Source organism: Capricornis sumatraensis, chromosome 4, assembly GCF_032405125.1.
Source record: "Capricornis sumatraensis isolate serow.1 chromosome 4, serow.2, whole genome shotgun sequence".
NCBI classification, from domain to species: domain Eukaryota; kingdom Metazoa; phylum Chordata; class Mammalia; order Artiodactyla; family Bovidae; genus Capricornis; species Capricornis sumatraensis.
In genome coordinates, this window is record NC_091072.1 from 118,368,208 (window position 1) to 118,394,341 (window position 26,134).

Below are 26,134 nucleotides of genomic sequence, written 5' to 3' on the forward strand. Positions count from 1 at the left end.
AAGAAGAGCTTGGAGAGCTACAATCCCTGGGGTTGCGGAGTCAGATATGACTGAGTGACTAACACTTCCACTTTCACTTTCGCTTTCTTAGAGAACTTGGTTTCATCAAAACGAACATGTCTTCCATACTGACAGCTGTCACAGCAGGAGTCACACTTATTTCTTGTTGGCATTAAATTAAAACACTTCCATCATCTTGAGGGTGGTGGCACTAGAAACCACCCCATTTTGTGGGTTACTGACTGCTGCTGTCTTAGAGTTAAAACAATCCAGTCCTAAGTGCATATGGTTAAAACAGATCAATTTGTACAGAAGGTTCTGCTCTTTCCTTCCCAAGGAAAAGCTTAGATAGTTAATCAATGTCTTTAAATGCTATTACTACATTGGGAGGTGGAATCATGTGAGAATGTGCACAGGAGACAGGAACCTGGACTTGGATTCTGGCTCTAGCACTAGCTGTGTGCTTTGAGTAAATTGCTTCACCTCTCTGAGCTTCAGTTTCCTTTCTTATAGGATCATTGTGAGAACTAAAAGGAAGTGAATTCATACCAAGCAATTGGGAAGGTGCCTGGTGCAAAGTGGGGAGGCATCAACAACAATAGCTAATCAATATTAGGATTGCGTTTTTCTTTTTCTTGACTTAAAATTTTGATATTATTTAATTACTTCTGACTGGGAGAAATAAGGATTTCATTTTTTTTTACTTTTTATTATACCTTTCCCCATCTTCTGTTTATATGATTATTTCACTAATTTGATGTCCCCTATTAGGAAGCTTTGTACTTGTAAGCACCTTTATTTACATCTCCATCTCTTATGCTTTCAACTGGACCCACTATTTCTTGCTTCTTAGCTTTACAAACTGAGATATTAATTCTCCTCTTCCCTTTAGTGCTTCATATCCCAAATTCTAGAAGGTGTATTTTAATTTTTATATTGATTAACAAGTACATCGATCATGGAGGAAGGTTTTATCTCTCTTTGCTATTCTTTGGAACTCTGCATTCAAATGCAGAGTTCAAATATCTTTCCTTTTCTCTTTTGCCTTTCACTTCTCTTCTTTTCACAGCTATTTGTAAGGCCTCCTCAGACAACCATTTTCCCTTTTTGCATTTCTTTTCCTTGGGGATGGTCTTGATTCCTGTCTCCTGTACAATGTCGCAAACCTCCGTCCATAGTTCATCAGGCACTCTATCAGATCTAGACCCTTAAATCTAATTTTCACTTCCACTGTATAATTGTTAGGGATTTGATTTAGGTCACACCTGAATGGTCTAGTGGTTTTCCCTACTTTCTTCAATTTCAGTCTGAATTTGGCAATAAGGAGTTCATGATCTGAGCCACAGTCAGCTCCCGGTCTTGCTTTTGCTGACTGTATAGAATGTCTCCTTTGGCTGCAAAGAATATAATCAATCTGATTTCCATATTGACCATCTGGTGATGTCCATGTGTAGAGTCTTCTCTTGTGTTGTTGGAAGAGAGTGTTTGCTAAAACCAGTGTGTTCTCTTGGCAAAACTCTGTTAGCCTTTGCCCTGCTTCATTCTGTACACCAAGGACAAATTTGCCTGTTACTCCAGGTATTTCTTGACTTCCCAATTTTGCATTCCAGCCCCCTATAGTGAAAAGGACATCTTTTGGGGGGTGTTAGTTCTAGAAGGTTTTGTAGGTCTTCATAGAACCGATCACCTTCAGCTTCTTCAGCATTACTGGTCAGGGCATAGACTTGGATTACTGTGATAGTGAATGGTTTGCCTTGGAAATGAAGAGAGCTTATTCTAGCATTTTTGAGATTGCATCCAAGTACTGCATTTCAGACTCTTGTTGACTATGATGGCTACTCCATTTCTTCTAAAGGATTCTTGCCCACAGTAGTAGATATAATGGTCCTCGGAGTTAAATTCACCCATTCCAGTCCATTTTAGTTCAATGATTCATAAAATGTCAATATTCACTCTTGCCATCTCCTGTTTGACAACTTATAATTTGCTTTTATTCATAAACCTAACATTCCAGGTTTCTATGCAATATTGCTCTTTACAGCATCACACTTTATTTCCATCACCAGTCACATCCACAACTGGGTGGTGTTGTTGCTTTAGCTCCATCTTTTCATTTTTTCTGGAGTTATTTCTCCACTGATCTCCAGGAGCATATTGAGCACCTACCAACCTGGTGAGTTCATCTTTCAGTGTCCTATATTTTGCCTTTTCATACTGGACTGGAAAAAGTCGGTTTTCATTCCAATCTCAAAGAAAGGCAATGCCAAAGAACGTTCAAACTACCACACAATTTCAGTTATCTATCATGCTAGCAAAGTAACTCTCAAAATTCTCCAAGCCAGGCTTCAACAGTACTAGAACCATGAACTTCCAGATGTTCAAGCTGGATTTAGAAAAGGCTGAGGAACCAGAGATCAAATTGCCAACAACTGCTGAATCATTGAAAAGGCAGGAGAGTTCCAGAAAAACATTTACTTCTGCTTTATTGACTATGCCAAAGATTTTGACTGTGTGGATCACAACAAACTGTGGAAAATACTTCAAGAGATGGGAATGCCAGAACACCTGCCGTGCCTCCTGAGAAATGTGTATGCAGGTCAGGAAGAAACAGTTACAACTGGACATGGAACAACAGACTGGTTCCAAATCCAGAAAGCAGTAATTTTCAGATATACAAATATACAAAGGCTGTATACTGTCACCCTGCTTATTTAACTTCTATGCAGAGAACATCATGAGAAATGCTGGGCTGGAAGAAGCACAAGCTGGAATCAAGATTGCTGGGAGAAATATCAATAACCTCAGATACGCAGATGATACCACCCTTATGGCAGAAAGTGAAGAGGAACTAAAGGACCTCTTGATGAAAGTGAAAGAGGAGAGTGAAAAAGTTGGCTTAAAGCTCAACATTCAGAAAACTAAGATCATGGCATCTGGTCCCATCCCTTCATGGCAAATAGATGGAGACACAGTGGAAACTGTGGCTGACTTTATTTTTCTGGGCTCCAAAATCACTGCAGATGGTGATTGCAGCCACAAAATTAATGACACTAGCTCCTTGGAAGGAAACTTATGACAAACCTAGACAGCATATTAAAAAGCAGAGACATTACTTTGTCCACAAAGGTCTGTCTAGTCAAGGCTCTGGTTTCTCCAGTGGTCGTGTACGAATGTGACAGTTGGACCGTAAAAAAGGCTGGGCATTAAAGAATTGATGCTTTTGAACTGTGGTGTCGTAGAAGACTCATGAGAGTTCCTTGGACTGCAAGGAGATCCAATCAGTCCATCCTAAAGGAAATCAGTCGGGAATAATCATTGGAAGGACTGATGCTGAAAGTGAAACTCCAATACTTTGGCCACCTGACGTGAAGAGCTTACTCATTTGAAAAGACCCTAATGCTGAGAAAGATTGAAGGTGGAAGGAGAAGGGGATGACATGGATGAGCTGGTTGGATGGCATCACTGACTCAATGGACATGAGTTTGAGTAAACTCTGGGAGTTGATGATGGCCAGGGAGGCCTGGGGTGCTGTGGTTCATGCAGTCGCAAAGAGTCAGACACGATTGAGCGACTGAACTGAACTGAAGAACTTACAAAAAATTTAAAAGGGATAAATACGTACACAGATACATGTATAATGGAATCACTTTGCTATACACCTGAAGCTAAGACAATATAGTAAATCAACTATACTTTAATAAAACATGGAAACAAACAAGTCACTCCCTACTGAGTTCAAATGTGAGTTGATGCTGGAGAAGTAGGGCTAGAGACCCTCACCAGGGGGAAACCCTTCCTGCTGGAATATCAGACCCTGGGGAGGGCGACAGAGGAGCCCCTGCTACTTGTGCAGGATCTCTACAATCCTAACTCTCTGGCTTTCTCCCATTTTCAAAGCTCCCCTACTCCTGGCCTCTCATTGCTAGTCATCCTGTCTCTCCCTTATTCTTCCCTCAGTGTCTTCATCAGTCCAAAATAAGTGGTTTTTTCCCTTGACCCTGCACACGTCCCTGGTCCCTGCATTGCTCTAGGGTGGCCCAGCCGGGCCCTATTGCAGACTCTCATAGATCCAGGTGAGCTCCTCCAACTCCTTGTCCAGCTCCTGGGCTTTCTGCCTCATGTTCTCAGCCGATGGTGTCTTTGCCCCCTCCTGTAATTCCTGTGCATTTTTCACCAGGGAGTACACGTCCAGCCCTATGAAGAAACCTGAGAGGACTCCACTCCTGATGCAGCCTCCTCTAGTCAATGCCAGAGGTGTGCCTCTGGAATAGCTTCTCACCTGCTGGGCACTTTGGACAGAGAGTCGCCCGGTGGTTATGCAGTGCTGAGCAATGGCTACTAATTGAGTGTTGTGTCTGGCCTCCCTGATGGCACGAATATAACTACCAAAGTCTTTAACGCTGTAGAGATTCCATCCATAGGAAATTATTTTGGCTGTGTGAAGGAGAGTGGCCTCGGTTTCTGCTGATGACGTGTTTACATATTCCACCACCATGGTGGACAAACCTGTTACAGCAGCTGCTGATCCCAGCCCTATTCCAGCAGCTGAGAGTCCCAGACTGAGGCCTGCTGTAAAGGGTGCCAGAACCAGGAGAAGGATGCTCAGTGTGCCAGATGTAATACTTGTGGAGGAGGCCACCACATTGGAGATGGTGCAGTCCCAGTGCACCTTGTCAACATGGTCTGCGAGCTCACGGACCTTTTTTATGCTCTCCTTCAGCTTCTGTTTTACCTGAGGAAACTCCTTCAAAAACCTCTCCTTTTCCTGCTGGTATTTTTGGAGCCTGTCTTGGTCCTCCCCTACCAAGTCTGTTTGGAGCTTGATCATATATTCACGGAGTCCATCTGCCTCTTCCCTGTAACAATGAACATTAAAGCCTTAGAAAGACAGTTTGCTTGTCTATGAAACAGGCTCAACAAGCGCTATCCTTCATAAACCACAGAGATTTTATTGTAAATCACAAGAATTTTACTAATGTAAAAATTTTTCCAACCGTAAACCCTCATTTGGATATTGTTAGTGCTCCATGTACTTATTCAATTATGGAATAAATAAGCAAAGGTCATCTTTGGATACCTATAACTTAAGAGAGATATTTGATAAAGACACCTCAAAGGCAGACCAATACCATAACTTCCAAAATGTGTGTAAAATGGGAACTTCACAGATAAACAGGGAATTGGGATTAGAGCAGAAAACCCTTCATTCAGGGACCTTAGTATATAGTGAGGAGTCCTCTTTTTCTTTGCTCTTGGCTGCTAGGATGTGGTCCCTAGGCACCAAGAATATTCTGGCTGATAGGAATGTCCTCATCTGCTTGGGACTTTGGCCACTGGACAGTCTGACAAGTTGACATGTGGTGGGCCTCTGGGTCACGTGGTATCAGCTCTGACCTCTGGAGGAGCTGGACGCTAGGGCAGTAGTCTGAGCTCTGGGAGGGGCTGGAGATGACAGGCCAGGGTAATGTGCTGTTAAACAGGGTGAGCGTCCCTGGCGGGCAGTGCTCCGTGTGTCCTGCCCCACTGAACCCAGGACAGTAATGCATCCTGGGGACAATGGAAGCTGCGTGTGTGAAACCTGCCCAGACTCTGCCCTGTGGCTGGTGGGAAACTGCATCCTTCCCTGTAATAAACCATAACTGGGATCCTGAAGCTTTAAGTGAGTCTGTGCATGCTTCTATGGAGTTCTAGAATCTGAGGGTGGTTGTGGGATCCCCCAAATTTGCCCTTGATGGGAAATGTAAGGACAGTCCTAGGACTGTGCCCTCATACTTTTCAGATGGGCTAACTGTGCATCTAGAATTTTATTTTATTTTTTTAATCAAAACAGCTAGAAGGACCTTTAACGATCATTTTGCCTGGCATCTGCTGTCACCCAAGCCTGATACCATTGGCCTTCAGAGCAGAAGGACACTGGGTCTGTCCACTGCCCATATTGACTGGGAAGCAGGAGATGAGCTGTGCACCCTGTTCCCCATGGGCCCTCCAGCCCACCTCACTGACTCCTGAGCCAGCACCCAGCACCCCTGTCCTCAAGGGGTCACATGTTAATTTGTGACAGCTTCATGAGCCTGCACCCCAAGGCTGTGTGCAACTTTATGGAACCTCTGAAGATTCAAGAGACTTGAGGAAATGCCCATCTGAACGGCTGAGCCTGAAGAGACCGGCACTTGCACAGCTGGTGGAGGAAGTGTCTTCCTCTAGGGTGGGGACACGTGAGGCTCCTCAGAATCCCTCAAATGACACCCATACAGCCACTCACTGTGACCCTGGAGGGCTCCCTGAGCCACACAGCCGTCCACTGTCAGGATGGCTCCATGTAGATTATAAGAGGGTCCCAGATGGAGTGAGAATCCAGGTCCCAGGCAGGGTGTGGAGGACACAGTCACCCAGGGCCCTCTCGCCCAGCTTGAGGGGATCCCGTCAGGAAGGGAAGAAATGTCCCCCTCTCCCACTCCCAGGGCATCTGCTAGGGTCATAGCCCCTTCAGTTCCTTGTCCTTGGGCCCTCTTCTCCTCACTGTAGTCCTGGCCCTGCTGCCCAAGCCTGCCTACTCGTCCTCCAACCTGGACCCTCTGCTCCACCCTGACCCCTGGGTCTGACCCTGGTCCAGGCCTCCCTGGACCTTTGGATGAGATGAGTGCACTTGGTTCCCCACCTCTGACCCTGCATTTCACTCTGAGGCCATCACCACAATCCATCAGATTAAATTGCTATTCCCACTGGACACATAACACATAACAAATCTGAGACTCAGTCTTAAACCCACAGGCCCAGAGTTGGGCAGGGCTAGATTCAGGATCCCACCAGGTCCAACCAGTTCCCTTCCAGCCTCTCTGCCTTATTGGCCAGCAGGAACCTGCAGTGTTGCTATAATTCCTAAGATGGGGAATGAAAGAGTTCTAGTCGGAATCCCCAGGAACACAAAATGATGTTCGGGTCAAGACTTTCTGACTTCCCCCAAAGGATGTCCTTCTTGTTTCTCATCTCCAGGAAGAAGGTCCCTGATTCTTCCCAACAAGCTTATTTTAAAATTAACATTGATTGAGCACCTACTCTGTGTCAGCAATCATGAAAAGCACCTGCGTGCATGATCTCTGAGTCCTCACAATAAAACTGAACAGAGGATGAAGCAGACAGTAGTTCAGTAACTTGTCCAAGGTCTTATGACCTGCCCTGCCTTGCAGGTTTCATCTCTTCTCAACCCAACGTCATTCAATGCTAACAAATAACACGGAGGACATAGGATCTTGAGGAGGAACATCCTCGATCCCAACCATAGGATCTTCCTGGAGGAAACTAGCCTGGGAGAATCTTCCTGGGGGCATGTTGGAGACATTCCTGGTGTACCTGCATGGTTACCTGGACAAATCGGCCTCGGTCACAAAATGCTCCCACGGTTTGTCTTCAGTGAGCAGGAATTGCAGTTGTTCCCATCTCACACCCTCCTGGAAATACTCAATGACATCCTCAAAAAAGCTTTGGCTCTCTAGACAGGAAAATAAAAATTGAAGATTTGAATAAACTATGGTGTGATGTAAACCATGTCGAGTATAAGTGGTTAAAGTTCACCTTTCTGAGCAGCATTCATCTGGCACGCTGTTGATGGACTTCTCTGGGGTCTCAGGTGGACTGTATGCACCAGCCCCAATTCATAAGTTAATGCCCAGACCCACCCACTCTGCAATGACTGTATTAGAAGACAGGGGGCTTCAAGGCAGTAATTAGGTGAAATGAGGCCTTCAGTGTGGGCCCTTAATTCAGTAATATCAGCGTCCTTATTAAATGAAGAGACGTCAGATCTCTTCCTCTCTCTCTCTTCCCTGAAGTACTAAGTGTTCTTAGGTTTTCTTTTTCTCATGCATCACTAAGGGCGAAATGAACTCAGGGCTCACATGGAGGGAACCCACAGCACTAGATCTGTGTGTTGACTGCTTAGGGTGGTGTGGGTGGAGGAAATAACTGAGCACCTGGGTGTCTGCATGGGCATTTGAGAACAATAGAAGTAATACCTGCCTGAGGCAGTCACCTGGTAATCAGGTGTTGACATATGGGAGCACTGGGCAGGTGCCCTAGCACAGCACAGGGGAGAGGGGATTCTAGGGAAGGGGAGAAGGGTTTCTAGAGAAGGGGAGAGGGGAGTCTAGAGAAGGAGAGAGGGGAGTCTAGAGAAGGCGAGAGGGGGTTCTAGAGAAGGGGAGCTGGATTCTAGAGAAAGGGAGCTGGATTCTAGAGAAGGGGAGAGGGGATTCTAGAGAAGGGGAGAAGGGAGTCTAGAGAAGGGGAGAGGGGAGTCTAGAGAAGGGGAGAGGGGAGTCTAGAGAAGGGGAGAGGGGGTTCTAGAGAAGGGGAGCTGGATTCTAGAGAAGGGGAGAGGCGAGTCTAGAGAAGGGGAGAGGCGATTCTAGAAAAGGGGAGAGGGGTTTCTGGAGAAGGGGAGAGGTTTCTTCCTGGAACTAACACATTCCAGATAGAGGGGATAGCACGGCACTAGGCAGGCCCTACTATGTGGTAGGCCCTGGCTCAGGCCACGGACACACATTATATTTAGTCGTCATCACAACATAGGGAAATATTCTTCACATTTTACAGGTTAGGTCAGGTAAGGTATTCCAGGTCACACAGGTGTGGGAGGCAGCAAAGGCCAGATTGGGGTTCAGTGTAGACTCTGCTGACCCTCACAGATCCGCCGGGTGGGCAACAGGGCGAGAGGTGGAGGAAACAGCCTCTGTGTTGACACCCTAGGGTCTGGGAGCAGAAGGAGGCTTGGACCAAGGGAGAGGGCAGGAGAAGCTCCAGGGGACCTCCTCTCCCTGTCCTGCCTGGCCTTGGAGACTAGCTCTGCTGTGCCCGCCCCCTCCATGGGCTGTCCTGGCCTTACTCCTGAGTCTTTAGCTGGGGGTCAGGAGGCAGGGGGAGGAAGTTAGCATCTTGTCTGTGGCTTCCTGAGGAGAGGACCAGGATGAGGCTATGGGGACAGACCACCGAGTGTTAGGGGACTCCCCATTGCCTCTCTGGGGGAGGCTCATCCACGCCTTTCTTGATTCTTGATTACTCGGCAGGTTAATTGGGCCTGGAGCCACCACCCTCCATTCTGGGTCACAAGTAGGAACCTGCCAGAGACGAGGTGGCTGACTACCTGAGCAGTCCTTGGGATCTTCTGAGCTCATGGTGGCAGCAGCAGTGTCTCAGAGATCTCCCTTCAGCTCACCTGTCTGTGTCAGGCTGGAAGAAGGTGTCGTTTCACCCTTGGGGAAGAGAAAACAGATTGTGGGCTTGATCACGCGTGAGCGGTGGCTGAGGCGGCAGCGAGGGCCGAGGTCCTGGGTGGTTTCCCCTGGGACGGCTGCCAGGGCCAGCGGGGACTTAACCCCAGTGGTTCTCTGTCCCCTGGGCTCTGCAGAGCACCTGTTAAGGAAAGTTACTCATCCTCCCGCCGTCCTCCCCAGCCAGAGTTCTGCTCTCCTGCTGCGGTACAAGAGAGGATAATCAGACAGGAGACAGCCATCTGCGAAGTTACAGGAGCAAGAAAACCAGAGACAGCAGAACAGGTAGGAAGGGATACTCTGGAAATTACATGAGGTTGGGAACGCTTGTGTTACTAATTGGTTATAGGTGATATTGATCCACTGTCTATGACGTGCAGGCTCCTGAAACTCACCTAGACTTAGGTCAGTCCAAGTTTTCACATTTCTGTGGAGCTCAGCCTTGAACCCAAGTTTTTCTGATCCAAATCCCAGGTTGGTGATGACTAGGCTCTACTTGCTTTAATGTACAAAAATGTCTATTTGTGGATGCACGTTAATCGGAAAATGACTCCTTTTATTGCAAAATGTTGTCATGCACTCTGTGCTCGAGTCTCTGCCTTGATAAAGTCCCCGGTGCTGTAGCTCCCACGGCCCACATCTTCCTCACTTCTGCAATAGCCTTTATCCCACAGACCTTTTTTCTGGAGTCCCACCAGCCCCACTCCAATCCCCGCAGCCCTGCCCTGGTCAGCTGAGGCCCTGATTGGTGTCATCTTTGCTGTCCACTCCTGATTGTTGCACATCAGGCTGTTTTTAATTCTTTATGTAAATAGTAGTGCAAAGAACAGTCTTCTTGCATAAAACTTTGCCTCCATTGAAGATTCTTTCATTAAGCTGTTTCTAGAAGTAGAATGACTGGATCCAAGGGTATCAACACCTAACAACATTTTTTCAACTTAGCTACTTTGTTATGTAAAGAAACTGTACACATTTACATTCACACATATCATAGGTGATGGTGTCCATCCTTTGTCTTGTCTCTGTTACTTTTTTAAATAGCAGATCTTTATATAGAGAGAACTTCTTTTGATTCCAGTTGTGACTATCTTGTGTTGGGAGATGAGAAAAGAAAGCGTGCTAATTACACTAAGGCAGTACTTTAAGAAGGAAAAGAGTACTTATTTAAGTACTCTTCCTGAGACTTGACTGAAATGATAGTAAAGGTCCTTATAGTTACGGTACAGCTACTCATGAGAGTGGCTTGTATTTCTGATTTTGCTCTGCACTGGTAGTTACTCTAAGATTTTATAAATTAAAATCCATAGTGTTCTGATAACCAGGAGGTGTGTACTGCTGTATCCCCATTTACAGATAAGGAAGCTGAGGCATGATGTTCTGTGATTTGCCCAAGGTCAGAAACCTTGTTGATGGAGAACTGGATCCCACCCCACTCTCTGGGCTCAAGATTCCATGCCCGGCTTCTTCTCACTTTGCTGGTAACAATAAAAGTAATTAAAAAGCAGGGATGGCAGCGACAGGAACCCAGAGTCTTCACACTCCCTCCCTTGGCTGCAAATTATGACTGCTTTTTATTTACCAATTGCACCTTTATCCTTGCTCTGGTCTCCCCTCTCAGTAGATGGAGTTACTGTGACAATCATGGATAAAACTCCCCCTGCCATTCTCTACAGCACCCAGTCTAGAATGGCCCAACTTCCTTAGAGTTTCCCCCAAACCCCCTCACCTGAGGCCTGATCCTAGAATCTTTCTTTCTATCACTTTCCCTCTGCAATGCCCAGGGTTCCCCTCAAGAATAGTAACCATCAGCTTGATAACTAGGGAGTATGCCTAGTGACGAGGCTGTTGGCACTGACTGTGTGGATGGGAGAGAATTTACACAGACAGGCCCATCTCCAGGCACGTGGGAGAGGAGAGCTGGCAGGTCCCCTGCCTCCTTCTCTGACTCTAAGCTGTAGAATCCCAGGAGCCAGGGCAGCCAGTTGAAATTGGGAAACACAAGGACCAAGAGACAAGGCAGAGAGAGGAGGAGAGCGTGGGCAGAAAGGGCTGACCCTGGATGATGCCAAACACTTGAAAATGCATTTGGACCCTCCACCTCATGCTTCCGTCCTTCCCTGCCCTTCTTGCCCTGGTCCTGCCCTTTGTCTGGGGCCTCAGCTGGGTGTGGATGCCGGACAGTGCTTCTGCTGCTGCATTAATATCCAGGGGATCCTCCTCTGTTAGCCTCTGACTGGTCACTCCCCGAAAAGCCTATCAGTGGGAGAGAGGAGAACCCTGAAAAGACTCCCCGCCCAACTATATGGCCAGATGCAGAGGCCTCCCCTCCATGTGGGCAGAGATTCTCACCAAACGTCTCCCTCCATGTGGCTGCAAGTTATCCGCCTTGGGCAGGGAAAGGAGGGGTTAGGGCAGGATCAAGTGCAGAGTCCTTAGCCCATCGCCAGGCCCTCCTGATGCTCTTACTCCTGTCTTCCGCACCCTCCTGACTCCACGGGGCCTGGACCAGGGGCCTGGAGGACTCCCAGCTGCCTGGACTCTGATTTCCCTCCAGCCTCCAGGCCTTCACTCAGGCTGCCCCTCCCCCTGCAAGGCCTTTCCCCACCTGCCTCACCAGGTGAAATGTTACCTGTATTTAGAGTTCCCTCTCCAAAGCCTCCTCCCCCTGCTGTCTCCCCCAGTTCCTCTCCAGTCTCCCCTGGAATCTTGCACTTTCCTGGTTGCAGGTCTGTTTGTGCGGAGTTTCTGCAGCTCCCAGCACCGGGCGGGGGCCCTGTCTCTTCTCTGCTGCTCCTCCTGCTCCAGGGCCTCCGGGGCTCCCTCCACCCTCCCGGGCACAGCCTGGCTAGAATACGAGGTGTGGGACCCGTTAGTGGGACATGAAACCACCAACATCTTGAAGACACAGCATCACACCTCTTTTACCTGCAGTTGGGTAATTCCATTTGTTTTCCTTATCTGTCTTGATAAAAGCTGTTTTGGACAGAGAGTGTCATCAGATTTCTGAGTGTTTCCACTTATGGGTGTCCCTTGCTTTCCAAAAGGTCACTCTCTGCCAGTAAACTGTGAAGTGAGGCCTATATCTTCTTCACACTACGCCATCGTGGTTTAGGAAAGCTTTTGTAGGAATACTGTACTTTCAGGTGGCAGGACACATCTGTATTTCCTCATGTTTCCTTACTCCAGCCATGATAGTTTTACAGCAGGAGAAAGAGGAAGAGAGAATTGTGGAAAGACATGGGCTCCTGCTAAAATCTGAATAATGCCTTACTGCACTGGAGGGTCCTTTAAAGGCAGAGAAAAACAGTGTATTCCTTTTTGATTGCAGTAGGTACCTGTTAAGTAAATCCTGCTTTAAGGAGATAAAGCAGCAGACATGCAGGAAGGAAGGTAGGGAGTCTGGGAGAGCAGGAGAGGAGGAGGAGAGAAAAGGAAAGAGGGAGAAGGTAGAAGGCAGATAAAAGGAGAAAGAAGAAGAAACAAAAAGCTCTAATCCATTAGTGAACCCTAAAGGGACCTAAAGGTAAACCAGAATGAACAAAAATCTACAAACATACTGGAAGCAATGAAAACATACTGGAAAAATACTGCTAACTTGAGGGAAGCTGTCTCACCAAGACACAAATCCCAGAAACCACTGGACCTCTTAAAAGTTAGAAACTGCTAAGGACACCATAAACCAAACCAAAATGCAGGAGATCTGGAGACAGTGTCTGCAATACTTAGAGAAGATAAAGGTGAATGTCCCCAACACAGAGAGAAGCTACAAACCCATATCAGCCGACCTAAACCAGCTTTTAAAACTGGGTAAGAGAACTGAACAACACTCCCTGGGGAGGTGGCTTGTCCAGGGTCACACAGCTCTCCATGGGCAGGGTACAGGCCAAGACCACTGGTATGTAAGTAGGGAATGTGATTTTCTTTTATTCTCTTTAAACTGATCAAATTGTACACTCTGTTTTTATTTATTTATTTTCTTTTTTTAGCTGCACTGCCCACTATCTGGAATCTTAATTCTCCAACCAGGGACTGAACCCACAACCCCTTCAGTGGAAGCAAGTAGTCTTAACCACTGGACCACCAAGGAGGTCCCAGGAATATGATTTTAATAACCCCAAAGTTCCTCAGTTTATCTCTGCCTGTGTAAACACGTAGATCTAAGCCTACACCCCTCCTGTTACACTATTGTGTCTGCAGTTTGACTTTTTATCTTAATATTTCAAAACCAGGATCATAATGCACACATTGAGTAGTAAGCCCTTCTCACCTCCTCCATCTGGACCATCTTCCCCACACATGATCAACCATCATGGGCAGCCCTGAGCTGAGGGCCCAGAGAGCACAGGAAGGCAATGCCCTGCATTTCCCCACTTGGACTCCTGCCCCTCCCCTCTCAGGCCTCAGTTTCCCTCTAGGACCTGGCACTGAGCAGGCACTCAGAGACAGGGTGGTGATGAACCTGGATTCCTGGTATCTCAAAAGGAACCCGTTCCCCACCCTGGGGGCAGCCTCAAGGTGACCAGGCCATAAGAGAAGAGGCTTTGATTCTCCTGTCCTCTACCCATCTGCCTTTTGCAGATTTCCCAAAGGGCTGAGCACCCCCAACAGCACCTTCCTTCTGGGGTCACCACTCACATCTCAGGAGGCCACATCCTGAGCTGAGCCCACCTGAGCAAGTGTCAACCTCCCTCTGCTCTGTTTAGGGGCCTCGGGGGTGGGAGGAAGCCCTGAGACACACCTGCCCCCACATCCAGGCTCTGCCCTTGCTGAACCTGCCCCTCTGGCCATGACCTCATCTCTCTGAGCTTCTGTTTCCTTCTGTCAACTAGTGACAATCATGCTTTCCTCAGGCAGTTGTCCTGAGGATGGGGAGATGGGCGGGGTCCTACCCCCCTGCTTACCCAGGAGTCTTCCTCTGGCCGAGTGTGAACAAGATCCAGTTGTTCTCAGCTCTGCAGATGCAGCCACCAGCTGTGCAGTAGACCACACACACCCTCTTAGCCCAGATATACCTGGAGAAGCGAAAGGGAAAGTGAACGCCCTTACATCTGGGATGCTCAGATAAACCAACACCCTGCCCACTGGCCCCACCCTGAGCTAATCCCATCCTCCCTGTTGACTCCCTTAGATACACAAGCCCAGTCCTGTCCCGCTCAGTCCTTCATGACCGAGTACATTGTGCCCTGGGCTCTGTGAAGGACGACCCGCCACCGACAGCCTGTGAGGTCCTTTGCCAACAGTGCTCTGTCTACTCCATGGTCTTCCCAGCCCCTCCACCCTGTCCATCCACCCTCACTCGCCAGCCTGCCTGCCTTATTCACTTTTGCACTGCCAGCCCTTGGCACGGTCCCAGAAGATACCAGCAGCTCACTGCATACTGGTCATACTCCTGCTGCTGAGGGGCACACTCATGCGGGTTCCAGGTGCTTCCTCCCTCAGATCCTTCTTCCAGAAACACCTGCTCCTACCAAGTGGCAAAGTTATGCTCATCTTTCAAAGCCCAATCCTGGCAACACTTCGTTCGAGAAACCCCCAGGAAGTCCCTTGCTCTGCTCCCGTGGTCCCTGGGAGAGGGCCCTAAGTCCACCGCTTAGCCATTCTGTGCATGTCACCTACAACCCTTGTAGTCTCAGTTCAGTTCCATTCAGTCACTCAGTCGTGTGTCTAACTCTTTGCAGTCCCATGGATTGCAGCACGCCTGGCTTCCCTGTCCATCATCAACTCCTGGAGCTTGCTCAAACTCTTGTCCATTGAGTTGGTGATGTCTAGGTCCCTGTAGTCTTGTCCATGAAGGCAACAATGACACCAGTGACTTTGGTCCCAGTGGCCCAGCGTGGGTGATCAGGCCATTTGGATGGATACAGAGTTCACAGGAAGGGCTGAGAGCACACTGCTCTTTTCTACCTCAACTTATTTCCTCCTGACAATAGGTCTATTTGGGAGGACTTTTATAGGAAGTCCAGAGTCTTAGTAACTCAGGAAAGTCTACCAGAGAGGGCCAACCCTGTTTCCTCTGCCCCTGGTGACTCTTTTCTGGGGAACCTAAGACGAAATAGGGTTTGTTCTCTCAAGAGAGCATCAGTTAAGGCTCCCACTTCCTCTCCCACTGTCATTAGCAACTGACTCAGAAGTGCGGGCAGGACCGGGAGGGGGCAGCAGGGGGAGTCCCCAAGGCCAGGAGGGGCAGGGGAGGTGGCCTCCCAGCATCCGGAGCTTCTCCTGCCCTCTCCCTTGGTCTCAGCCTCCTCTTGCTCGCAGGCCCTGGGGCATCACCGCAGAGGCTGCTTCCTCCAGCTCTTGCCCTGCTGGGCACCCAGCTGCTCTGCGAGGGTCAGCGGACCCTGAGCTAAACCCCAGACTGGCCTTTGCCACACCCCACCTGTGTGACCTGGAGCTCCTTAACTGACCTCACCTGCAAAATGGAAGTAGTGTTTCCCTATGTGTTCATGAGGGTGAAATACCACGCGTGTCCGTGGCCTGGGCCAGTGCCTGCCGCACAGTAGGTCCTGCCAGTGTACTGCTGTCCCCTCTACCTGGAATGTGTTAGTTTCAGGTGGAAACCTCTCCCTCTCTTTAGCATCCCCCCTGCCCCATGTTGTGTTAGGGCGTTTTCCCAGTGCTCCCATATATAAGCACCTGCTTACCAGGTGTGACTGCCTCAGGCAGATGCTGGTCCTATTGATCTCAAGCACCCCTGAGGACACCCAGGTGCTCCATTGTTTCCCCCACCCACCTCCCCCCCTCCAACCAATCAATACAGAGTTACTTCTGTGGGTTCCCTCCAGATAAGTTCTAGTTTCCTTTCTCCCTAAGTGATGCAGGGAAAAGGGAAAAATTTAGGAGCCTTCCTGCTCGGGGGTTAGAGGGAGAGAGAAAGAAATCTGATGGCTCTTCCAATAAGGGCACCAATCTTACTGGATTAGGACTCTGCACTTATGGTCTGTTTTCACCTAATTACTGCAGTCCACGGGGTCGCCAAGAGTCAGACACGACTGAGCGACTTCACTTTCACTTTTCACTTTCATGCATTGGAGAAGGAAATGGCAACCCACTCTGGTGTTCTTGCCTGGAGAATCCCAGGGACAGGGGAGCCTGATGGGCTGCCGTCTATGGCGTCGCGAAGAGTCGGACATGACTGAAGCGACTTAGCAATAGCAATAGCACTGCCTTAAAGGCCCTATCTCCTAATACAGTCATTGCAGGGGAACGGATACGTCAGCATTTCAACTTATGAATTAGGGGCAGGGGAATAGACTACCTGTAACCCCAGGTGAATCCATGAACAGTACCCCAGATGACTTTTGCTCAGGAAGGTGAACTTGAGCCACTTTATGTGCGTTCTTGTTTGCTCAGTCACTCAGTCGTTTCCAAACTTTGCAACCTCATGAACTGTAGCCTGCCAGGCTCCTCTTTCCATGGATTCTCCAGTCAAGAATACGGCAGTGGGCTGCCAGTTCCTCCTCCAGGGGATACTCCTGACCCGCGTCTCATGCGTCTCCTGCATTGCAGGCAGATGCTTTATTGCTGAGCCACTTTAAACTCAATACCATTTATGTTCCATCGTAATTTCTTCTAATCTTTTTTCTTTTTTTCTGTGTAGAGAGCCAAGACGTTATTGACGATGTCATTGAGTATTTCCCGCAGAGAGTGAGCAGGGAAGAACCGCAGTTCCTGCTCACTGAAGACAATGCCTGGGAGAGTTTTGTGGCTGAGGCCAAATTGTCCAGGTAAACCACACAAGTGTGCCAGGAATTTTACCCAGATCCCTTGGGAAGGTCTCCCCAGGCTAGCTTCCTCCTGGCAGACGCACCTCCTCCAGGCAGGATCCTAAAGTTGTTCCTTCTCAAGATCCCATCAGGAATGTTTCCTCCATGTCATTTGCTGGCAGTGAACGGCCTCAGGTTGAGAAGAGATGAAACCCATAAGCAAGAGGCAGGTTACATGACCTTGGACAAGTAACTGAACTACTTTTGGCCTTAGTTTCTTCATCTGTTCAATTTTATTGTGGAGAAAACTGAGATCATGCATGCAAAGTGCTTCACATGATGGCTGACACAGAGTAGGTGCTCAATTAGCTAACTTTTAAAAAACTTGTTGTGAAGAGATGGGATCAAAGTGCTTTTTCCTAGAGATAAGAACCAAGCCGGACTTCCTTTGGGATAGGTCAGAAAACCCTGACACCAACATCACTTTGTGTTCCAAGACCTTTTAGAATTAACACCCAAAAAGATGCCCTTTTCATGATAGGGGACTGGAATGCAAAAGTAAGAAGTCAAGAAACACCTGGACTAACAGAAAAATTTAGCCTTGGAGTACAGAATGAAGCAGGGCAAAGGCTAACAGCGTTTTGCCAAGAGAACGCACTGGCCACATCAGACACCCTCTTCCAACAACACAAGAGAAGACTCTACACATGGACATCACCAGATGGTCAACATCGAAATCAGATTGATTATATTCTTTGTAGCCAAAGACGGAGTAGCTCTATACAGTCAGGAAAAACAAGACCAGGAGCTGACTGTGGCTCAGATCATGAACTCCTTATTGCCAAATTCAGACTTAAATTGAAGAAACTAGGGAAAACCGCTAGACCATTCAGGTATGACCTAAACCAAATCCCCTATGATTATACAGTGGAAGTGAGAAATAAATTAAGGGACTAGATCTGATAGAGTGCCTGAAGAACTATGGACAGAGGTTTGTGACATTGTACAGGAGGCAGGGATCAAGACTATCCTCAACAAAAAGAAATGCAAAAAAGCACAATGACTGTCTCAGGAGGCCTTACCAATAGCTGTGAAAAGAAGAGAACTGCAAAGCAAAGGAAAAAAGGAAAGATATACCTATTTGAATGTAGAGTACCAAAGAATAGCAAGGAGAGATGAGAAAGCCTTCCTCACTGATCTGTGCAAAGAAATAGAGGAAAATAATAAAATGGGGAAGACTAGAGATCTCTTCAAGAAAATCAGAGATACCAAGGGAACATTTCGTGCAAAGATGGGCTCGATAAAGGACAGAAATGGTATGCACCTAACAGAAGTAGAAGATATTAAGAAGAGGTGGCGAGAATACACAGAAGAACTATACAAAAAAGGTCTTCACAACCCAGATAATCACGATGGTGTGATCACTCACCTAGAGCCAGACATCCTGGATGGTGAAGTCAAGTGGGCCTTAGGAAGCATCACTACCAACAAAGCTAGTGGAGGTGATGGGATTCCAGTTGAGCTATTTCAAATCCTGAAAGATGATGCTGTGAAAGTGTTGCACTCAATATGCCAGCAAAATTGGAAAACTCAGCAGTGGCCACAGGACTGGAAATGGTCAGTTTTCATTCCAATGCCAAAGAAAGGCAGTGCAAAAGAATGTTCACACTACCTCAGAATTGCACCCGTCTCACACACTACTAAAGTAGTGCTCAAAATTCTCCAAGCCAGGCTTCAGCAATACATGAACCGTGAACTTCCAGATGTTCAAGCTGGTTTTAGAAAAGGTAGAGGAATCAGAGATCAAATTGCCAACATCTGCTGGATCATTGAAAAAGGAAGAGAGTTCCAGAAAGACATCTATTTCTGCTTTCTTGACTATGCCAAAGCCTTTGACTGTGTGGATCACAAGAAACTGTGGAAAATTCTTAGAGATGGGAATACCAGACCACTTGACCTGCCCCTTGAGAAACCTGTATGCAGGTCAGGAAGCAACAGTTAGAACTGGACATGGAACAACAGACTGGTTCCAAATAGGAAAAGGAGTATGTCAAGGCTGTATATTATCACTCTGCTTATTTAACTTATATGCAGAGTACATCATGAGGAACCCTGGGCTGGATGAAGCACAAGCTAGAATCAACCTCAGATATGCAGATGACACCACCCTTATGGCAGAAAGTGAAGAAGAACTAAAGAGCCTCTTGATGAAAGTGAAAGAGGAGAGTGAAAAAGTTGGCTTCAAGCTCCACATTCAGAAAACGAAGATAATGGCATCCGATCCCATCACTTCATGGCAGATCGATGGGGAAACAGTGGAAACAGTGGCTGGCTTTATATTTGTGGCTACAAAATCATTGCAGATGGTGACTGAAGCCATGAAATTAAAAGACACTTGCTCCTTGGAAGGAAAGTTATGACCAACCTAGAAAGCGTATTAAAAAGCAGAGACATTGCCAACAAAGGTCCATCTAGTCAAGGCTCTGGTTTTGCCGGTGGTCGTGTACGGATGTGAGAGTTGGCATGTAAAGAAAGCTGAGCACAGAAGAATTGATGCTTTTGAAGTGTGGTGTTGGAGAAGACTCTTGAGAGTTCTTGGACTGCAAGGAGATCCAACCAGTCCATCCTTAAGGAGATCAGTCCTGGGTGTTCATTGGAAGGACTGATGCTGAAGTTGAAACTCCAATACTTTGGTCACCTCATGCAGAGAGCCAACTCATTTGAAAAGACCCTGATGCTGGGAAAGATTGAGGGCAGGAGGAGAAGGAGATGACAGAGGATGAGATGGTTGGATGGCATCACCGACTCAATGCACATGGCTTTGGGTGGACTCCAAGAGCAGGTAATGGACAGGGAGGCATGGCGTGCTGCAGTCCATGGGGTTGCAAAGTCGGACATGACTGAGCAACTGAACTGAACTGAACTGAATGTTAGTTAATCAGATGGCCTAGGAAGAAGTTGGTGCATTTTGAAGTATTACTGAAATGGAACAGGACCCTATGGTCCTTGTCCCCCACTCCCCATCCCTCCACCGCTCACTATGTCCTCTGCTGCCTTTTGCCTGTGGAAAACTTAATCAAAGAATAAATTTCATCAGAGAAGTGAGAAATGCTGAAACAAAGGAAAACAAAATAAGGAGACAGATGATGTAGTCCTTAAGGATTTTCAAGGACCTTTAGTTCTTTCTCAAGGGCTATAGATCCTATTCTGAGCCTTATCCTGTGAGCTGTCTTACAGATACGAAAACACCAGGCAGAGGCGTTAACTACATGATGACCAGGCTGTACCCAGGACTTGAGCTGCCACAATTCCGAGAACTGACCACAAAGAAACGGGAACAAGTGCACCCTGGAACTGAAGGTTAACTGTACCTAAAGCAACCAAGATGATGCTAGCCAGACCACTGATGACCAATTGAAGATGACTGTTAGAGATGATTGTGCTGTTTCTGCATGTAACCCCACCACCCCCTCAACTCTGTCTGTAAATGTTCTCAACCCCTGCTTGTCCAGGGAGTGTGGGGAGTCAGGCTTAGGACAGATGTCCACCACCCTCCCCTGCAGTTGCCAGCATCTGAAATAAAGCAAACTTTCCTTTCCACCAACTTGCCTGTTTACTGGCTTTTGAGTGGCGAGCAGAGGGACCCTCCCATGCTTACCTTTCGGTAACATTACCTGAGGTGGGATAAGGGTGAGGGTGGGGCTGGAACTGTCCACAGTCCTAACATGGAATGATTTACTTCTGTGATGAATCTTTCTTAAGAACCCATGTGGCTCCTGGCCTGTCAGCCAGTCCCCACATTGTCTGAGTCGGTGTTTTGTCTTGCAAACTCCATGCATAGAAGGTTCTGGGGCTCTGGGGGCACTTCCTCCAGAACGTTGTTCTAATGTCACCACTTACGGCATAGTTGTGCAGCCATAGAGCTTGTGCCAGGGGGTCTGAGAGGAACTCCAGGGCCCGGAGCACCAACTGAGGGCAGCCTCTGGACATAGGTCAGGGGTCCTCACAGCCAGCCAATCCCACTGGATGATCCCCAGTGCACTCACTGGAGAACCACTGTCATGGGTCATTGGGTTCAGTTGTGTCGGCTGTAGCCTGGATACCAGAAGTTCCTTCTTAAACTAGAACTCTTACATTGAGTGCTTTCAGTAATGCTTCCTTTTTTCCCCATGGTGAGGGAAGAATTGCCCACATTCTGGTGAAAATCTGGAGTGTCTGGTGACAATGGGTAGGTTTGCAGGTCAAGCTCGTCTGCGGGATACTGTGTCCCCTCAATGCAGGCCCCCTGGCATTCTTGCCCTGCTGGACGAGGAGTGCTGGTTCCCCAAAGCCACGGGAAAGAGCTTCGAAGAGAACGTGGGGCAGGAACAGGACACCCACCCCCAGCTCCAGAAGCCCAAGCAGCTGAAGGACAAAGCAGATTTCTGCATCATCCACTTCACTGGCAAAGTGAGGAGCGCACACAGAGGAAGGTGCAGCTGGAGCTTGGGAGCCAGAGAGACGATTCTATGACCTTGAACCCTGAGTTGGGCACAGGTGGGAGGTACTTATTCATCATCACATGTTCCATTTTGTTAGAAGCTTGCAGCAGTCCTGTGAGGTGCTCAGGCTGTGTATTATTATTAGGTGCATTTTCCAGATAAGGAAGTGAGATTTGTGCTAAAGGTGCTGGCTCTGGAGTTTGTACTGGAGCTCTATCTCCGTGTTATTTTGGGCCAGAGAATTCACCTCTCTGAGTTTTGGTTGCCTCACATGGAAAATGGGGGTGACCAGCACTGTATCAGAGAACATGAATTAAACAGTCTTGGGAAGCCTAGCACTGCACTGTCAGTACTCTGTGGCAGGGCCTCTCAGCCTCCACATTGCCCTTCTTGAGGGGTGGGGGCCGGATCAGTCTTTACTGTCCAGGACAGTCCTGTGCATTGTAGGATGTTTAGAAGCAACCCTGACGCCTCCCCACCAAGGTCAGTAGCGCAGTCCCTACTTGAAACAACCAGTAAGGCCTCCAGACACCCCAAACATCGGCAAGGTGTGGCCAGTAAGTGGCAGAGCTGCCGTCACACCAGCTGGCGCACCTTCCCCAGTTGGCTTGTTCCTGGGGCTTGGCCCTAATCCAGCAGGAGTGTCCTGAGTCTGCAGAGGTCCAAGCTTAGACTAAAGCTGGTCCTTCTCAGCATGTTGTGCTGTTTGCACAGAACACCTCACAGTTGGTCACTCTTGGATGTGTGACGAGCCAGGCTGTGCTCTGCCTCCCCGTCAGTGACACCTGGTGACAAGAGACGTTACTGACACGGTGCTGCTCCCAAGCCAGTCTGGCCCTCGCCCACCATCCTGCACGTGGCCCCGCACTGCTTGGCCTTGCGTGCTTGACTCCTCTGGCTCCTTAGGATGTTGAAGCCACTCGTGACTTTAAAATGCCTGTTTAAAGAAACTCCGTTTCTCTAGCTATCTAAAGTAACGCCGCCTGAGCCCCCATGTCCATTGACACCTGGGTTAGAAATGCACGTGGGCAGAGATGTTTGCAGGTAAGGTCCTTTCAGGGCCGAGGATTTTCTTTCCCTACAAGTCTGTCTCCTTATCTGCCCTGTGCTGCTGAACCCCACCTGCCCACTTCCCTGCCTCCTTTCAGTCTCATTTCCCTGTACCAGGTGAGGCTGCCTACAGCAGTAGGCCCAACCCTAGCTCTAGGCCCTCCCTCGACTTTGGCCTTGCTCCAGGGTTGCTTGGTGGCAGGGGTAGCCTCTTGGAGAGGGCTAGCAGCCGGCTCTCCCCCTCTAGATCGAAGCCCTTGAGCTCGACAGCAACCTGTACCGCATCAGCGAGAGCAAGGTCTTCTTCTGGGCCGGTGTGCTGGCCCACCTTGAGGAGGAGCAGGACCTGAAGATCACGGACGGCATCGTCAGCTTCCAGGCCTGCTGCAGGGGCTACCTGGCCAGGAGGTAAGTCCCTGGATGCCCATCCACAGCTCAGGGCCCCCAGATGTCCTGTGATGGAGGCACTGAGGAAGCGGGGCCTGGGCACCCTCACCCAGGCCGGTGTCCCACGGGGAGGCCCACGTGCTTTCCCTGCCCCTTGCTTCCTGGATTTCTGCCTGAGGTTTAAAGTGAGCAGGCAGGAGGGGTGACTGTGCTCAGATTTTCCATCCAAGAAAACCCCTGCCTCCCACTGTCCCTCCCTGTACAGCCCCTTCTGTAGGGGTGACTCCCAGAGGATCCCAAGCTCCAGGGAGGAGGCGTCCTTGAGTCCCGGCAGCTCCTGTGGGGTCAGGGGCAGACTTGTGCAGGTTAGTGGGCAGGGCAGCTGAACGTTTACCCCCTGACCTCTTTGAGTCTGTGCTCAGGGGTGTCTGTTCCAGCCTGAACTCAACTCTGTGGACAGACCATGAGTGTGTGGTGTTTGGACAAATGGACTTTTGCAAGACATGAGCTGCTGACATTCTCCTGCCGAATAGAAGTCCCTGAGTTACTGGAAGAAATCCCCTGCCTCTCTCTTCCCCGACTCCACTCCCCCCAACCCCTCTTCCTTATCTGCAAAATCAAATTGAATTCCTGGCGTTTGTTATGGGTGATTGTAAGATCAAACAGTAGTGTGTAGTCCTCATGAAATAACACTCATTACTCATGCCCGTCGCCTAAAAGCAGGGAGGAGGTGGCCGTGATGGCCCAGGGACATTTCCTGGGATGAAGCAGCCCTGATGGAAGGTCAAGGAGCCCTCCAGGAGGGGTCAGGGTTCCAGGAAAACTGCAGCCCCTTCTGCTTGGGACAAAGCAGAAAAGTCCACCAGCAGTCCGTCTGCAGGACCCTCAGGCTGTGGGATCTTTGCTTCTCAGTTTCTTTATCTGTACGGTGGAGCCGACAGTTCCTAGAGCTGATGTGAGAATTAAATAGGAAATGTGAGGATGGTGCCAGCACAGACCCTGGCACGTGCTCAGTCCTCTCCCCACAATGAGTCCCTTCTCAGGAACTAAAAAGGAAAAGGGCTGGCTCTCTCTTGTAGACTTTTCTGAGTTACCAGGACACTAGCTTTCCTGTAAAAGTCCTCCATTTGGAGAGAAATATATCTGTTGTCAGGTGGAAGTAAGTCAGGGGAGAAAAGAGCAGTGTGCTCTCAGCCCTTCCCGCAAACTTAGGCACCCACCTAATGGCGGTGACCACCAAGGCCAGCCCTCCTCCTGTGGCTCACTGGAACAAACGGCACTTGTACCATCCCTTTCGTCAAGGCCAAGTCGAGAAGGATCTGATCACAAGTGTTGAGGGTAGAGGCATGGATAGAGTGGCTGAAGGGTGGCCTTAGGCCCCTCTCCCAGGTACTGTGGGAGCAGAGCAGGGGATGGTGGACTCTGAACCCACATGGATATGGCTCTCAGCAAGAACAATATGACCAGTATGTGGTGAGCCGCTGCTATGTCCCAGGACTGTGCCACTTGCTGGTGGCATCAAGATGAATAAGGCAGGCAGGCTGGTGAGAGTGAGTGGATAGACAGGGTCGAGGGGACTGGGAGAAGCCCATGGGAAGGGGGAGGGATTGGAAAAGGGGCTCACAGTGTATTGGTGGCAGGTCTTCCTTCGGGGAGCCCAGGGCAAGGTGTGCTTGGTCAGTAAGAATGTGGCATGTCAGGCATGGGAGTTGAGGGAGTCAACAAACAGTCTGGGTTTAGCCCAGGGTGGGACCTGGTAGGCAGAGTGTTTATTTAATCTGAGCAATCCAGATGTGAGGGCGTTCACTTTCTCTTTTGCTTCTCCAAGTGCATCTGGACCCACAGGATGTGTGTGGGTTATTGCAGAGATGCACAGCTGGTGGCTGCATCTGCAGAGCTGAGAAATCTTGGTCATACTCAGGCCGAGGAAGACTCCTGGGTAAGCAAGCGGGCAGGACCCCCGCCCCTCTCCCCATCCTCAGGATGAATGTCTGAGAAAAGATGATTGTCGCTAGTTGGCAGAAGAAGGAAATGGAAGCTCAGAGAGGTGAGGCCATGGCTGAGGCAGCAGGTTAAGCAGAAGCAGAGCCTGGCTGTGGAAGCAGGTGTGTCTGATGGCTTCCTCCCGCCACCTGGGCCCGTGAACAGGGCAGAGGGAGGGCGACACCTGCTCAGATTGGCTCAGCTCAGGACGTGGACTCCTGAGACGTGAGCGGTGACCCCAGAAGGAAGGCGGTGTTGGGGGTGCTCAGTCCTTTGGGAAATTTAGAGAAAGCTGAAGGGGTAGAGGAGGGTGATGGGGTCAGACTCTCTCCTCCTGTGGCCTGGCCACCTTGAGGCTTCCCCCAGGGTGCTGTGCTGAGGCTGACAGGGACAAAGGATTTCTTTTGCGATATTAACATAAGGAATCCAGGTTCATTACCATTTTGTCTCTGAGTGCCTGCTCAGTGTCAGGCCCTGGGGGGAAACTGAGGCCTGAGAGGGGAAGGACAAGAGACTGTGTGGGGGGACACAGGGCTTTGTCTTCCTGTGCGCGCCAGGCCCTCAGGTCAGGACTGTAGGTGATGGTGCTTCTTTGGGGGAAGATGGCCCTAAAAGAGTAAGAGGGCTTACTGTACTGTCCACATGATGATGCTGGGTTTGCAACATTAAGATAAAGAAGCCAAACTGTAGATATGTCAGTATAACAAGAGGGGCATGACCTTAGATCTATGTGTTTAGACAGGCAGAGACAAACCTAGAAACTTTGGGGTTATTAAAAGCATATTCCTGGGACTTCCCTGGTGGTCTAGTGGTTAAGACTTCGTGCCTCTGTTAGGGGAAGCACACTGATTGAAACCGCCCACCCTGGCCAGGCACCATAGTAACCATTTGCATGAGTTGTTTTATGACAGGAGATCCTGATAAGGAATACGGAACTAATAAGCCCCCACCAACCGGAAGAGTTCGGGAAAGGTCGAAAGGAGACACCGCGTGTCCGTCCACTTCCCAGAATCCCTCTCGCTAGCATCCATCTTGCCTGAGCGATGCATGCGCCACCAGGAAAGACTCTGAATTAGAGTGATTGGCCAAAGACCACCCGGAAACTAACCCCGTCACCATAAAACCCGAGACTGCGAGCCACGCGGCAGAGCTGTTCTCCTGGGTTCCCGTACCCTACTGCTCTCCACCGGGGTGCCCTTCCCAATAAAATCTCTTGCTTTGTCAGCACATGTGTCTCCTCGAACAATTCATTTCCAAGTGT

The 26,134-nt window shown here is 49.0% G+C and overlaps 1 protein-coding gene and 1 pseudogene across 1 annotated transcript; one reads left to right on the forward strand and one right to left on the reverse strand.

Annotated features, from left to right (window-relative positions):
- LOC138078716 (apolipoprotein L2-like) overlaps positions 1-26,134 on the forward strand; it is a 113,830-nt pseudogene that overhangs the window by 29,813 nt on the left and 57,883 nt on the right.
- Positions 4,049-9,170, reverse strand: LOC138077628 (apolipoprotein L3-like). Its single transcript, XM_068969730.1, has 3 exons — positions 9,140-9,170; positions 7,363-7,489; positions 4,049-4,856 (listed from the first exon to the last, which is right to left on the reverse strand). The coding sequence occupies exons 1-3, from the start codon at positions 9,168-9,170 to the stop codon at positions 4,049-4,051; spliced, it is 966 nt and encodes a 321-aa protein (XP_068825831.1).

What these genes read in the sequence shown, in the direction of transcription:
- LOC138077628 (XM_068969730.1), bottom strand. Translation starts at nt 9,170, where the DNA reads ATGAGCTCAGAAGATCCCAAGGACTGCTCAG. An exon ending in AGATCCCAAGGACTGCTCAG is followed by an intron (nt 7,490 to 9,139) that starts GTAGTCAGCCAC and finishes TTTCCTGTCTAG; the next exon opens with AGAGCCAAAGCTTTTTTGAG. An exon ending in ACCGAGGCCGATTTGTCCAG is followed by an intron (nt 4,857 to 7,362) that starts GTAACCATGCAG and finishes TCATTGTTACAG; the next exon opens with GGAAGAGGCAGATGGACTCC.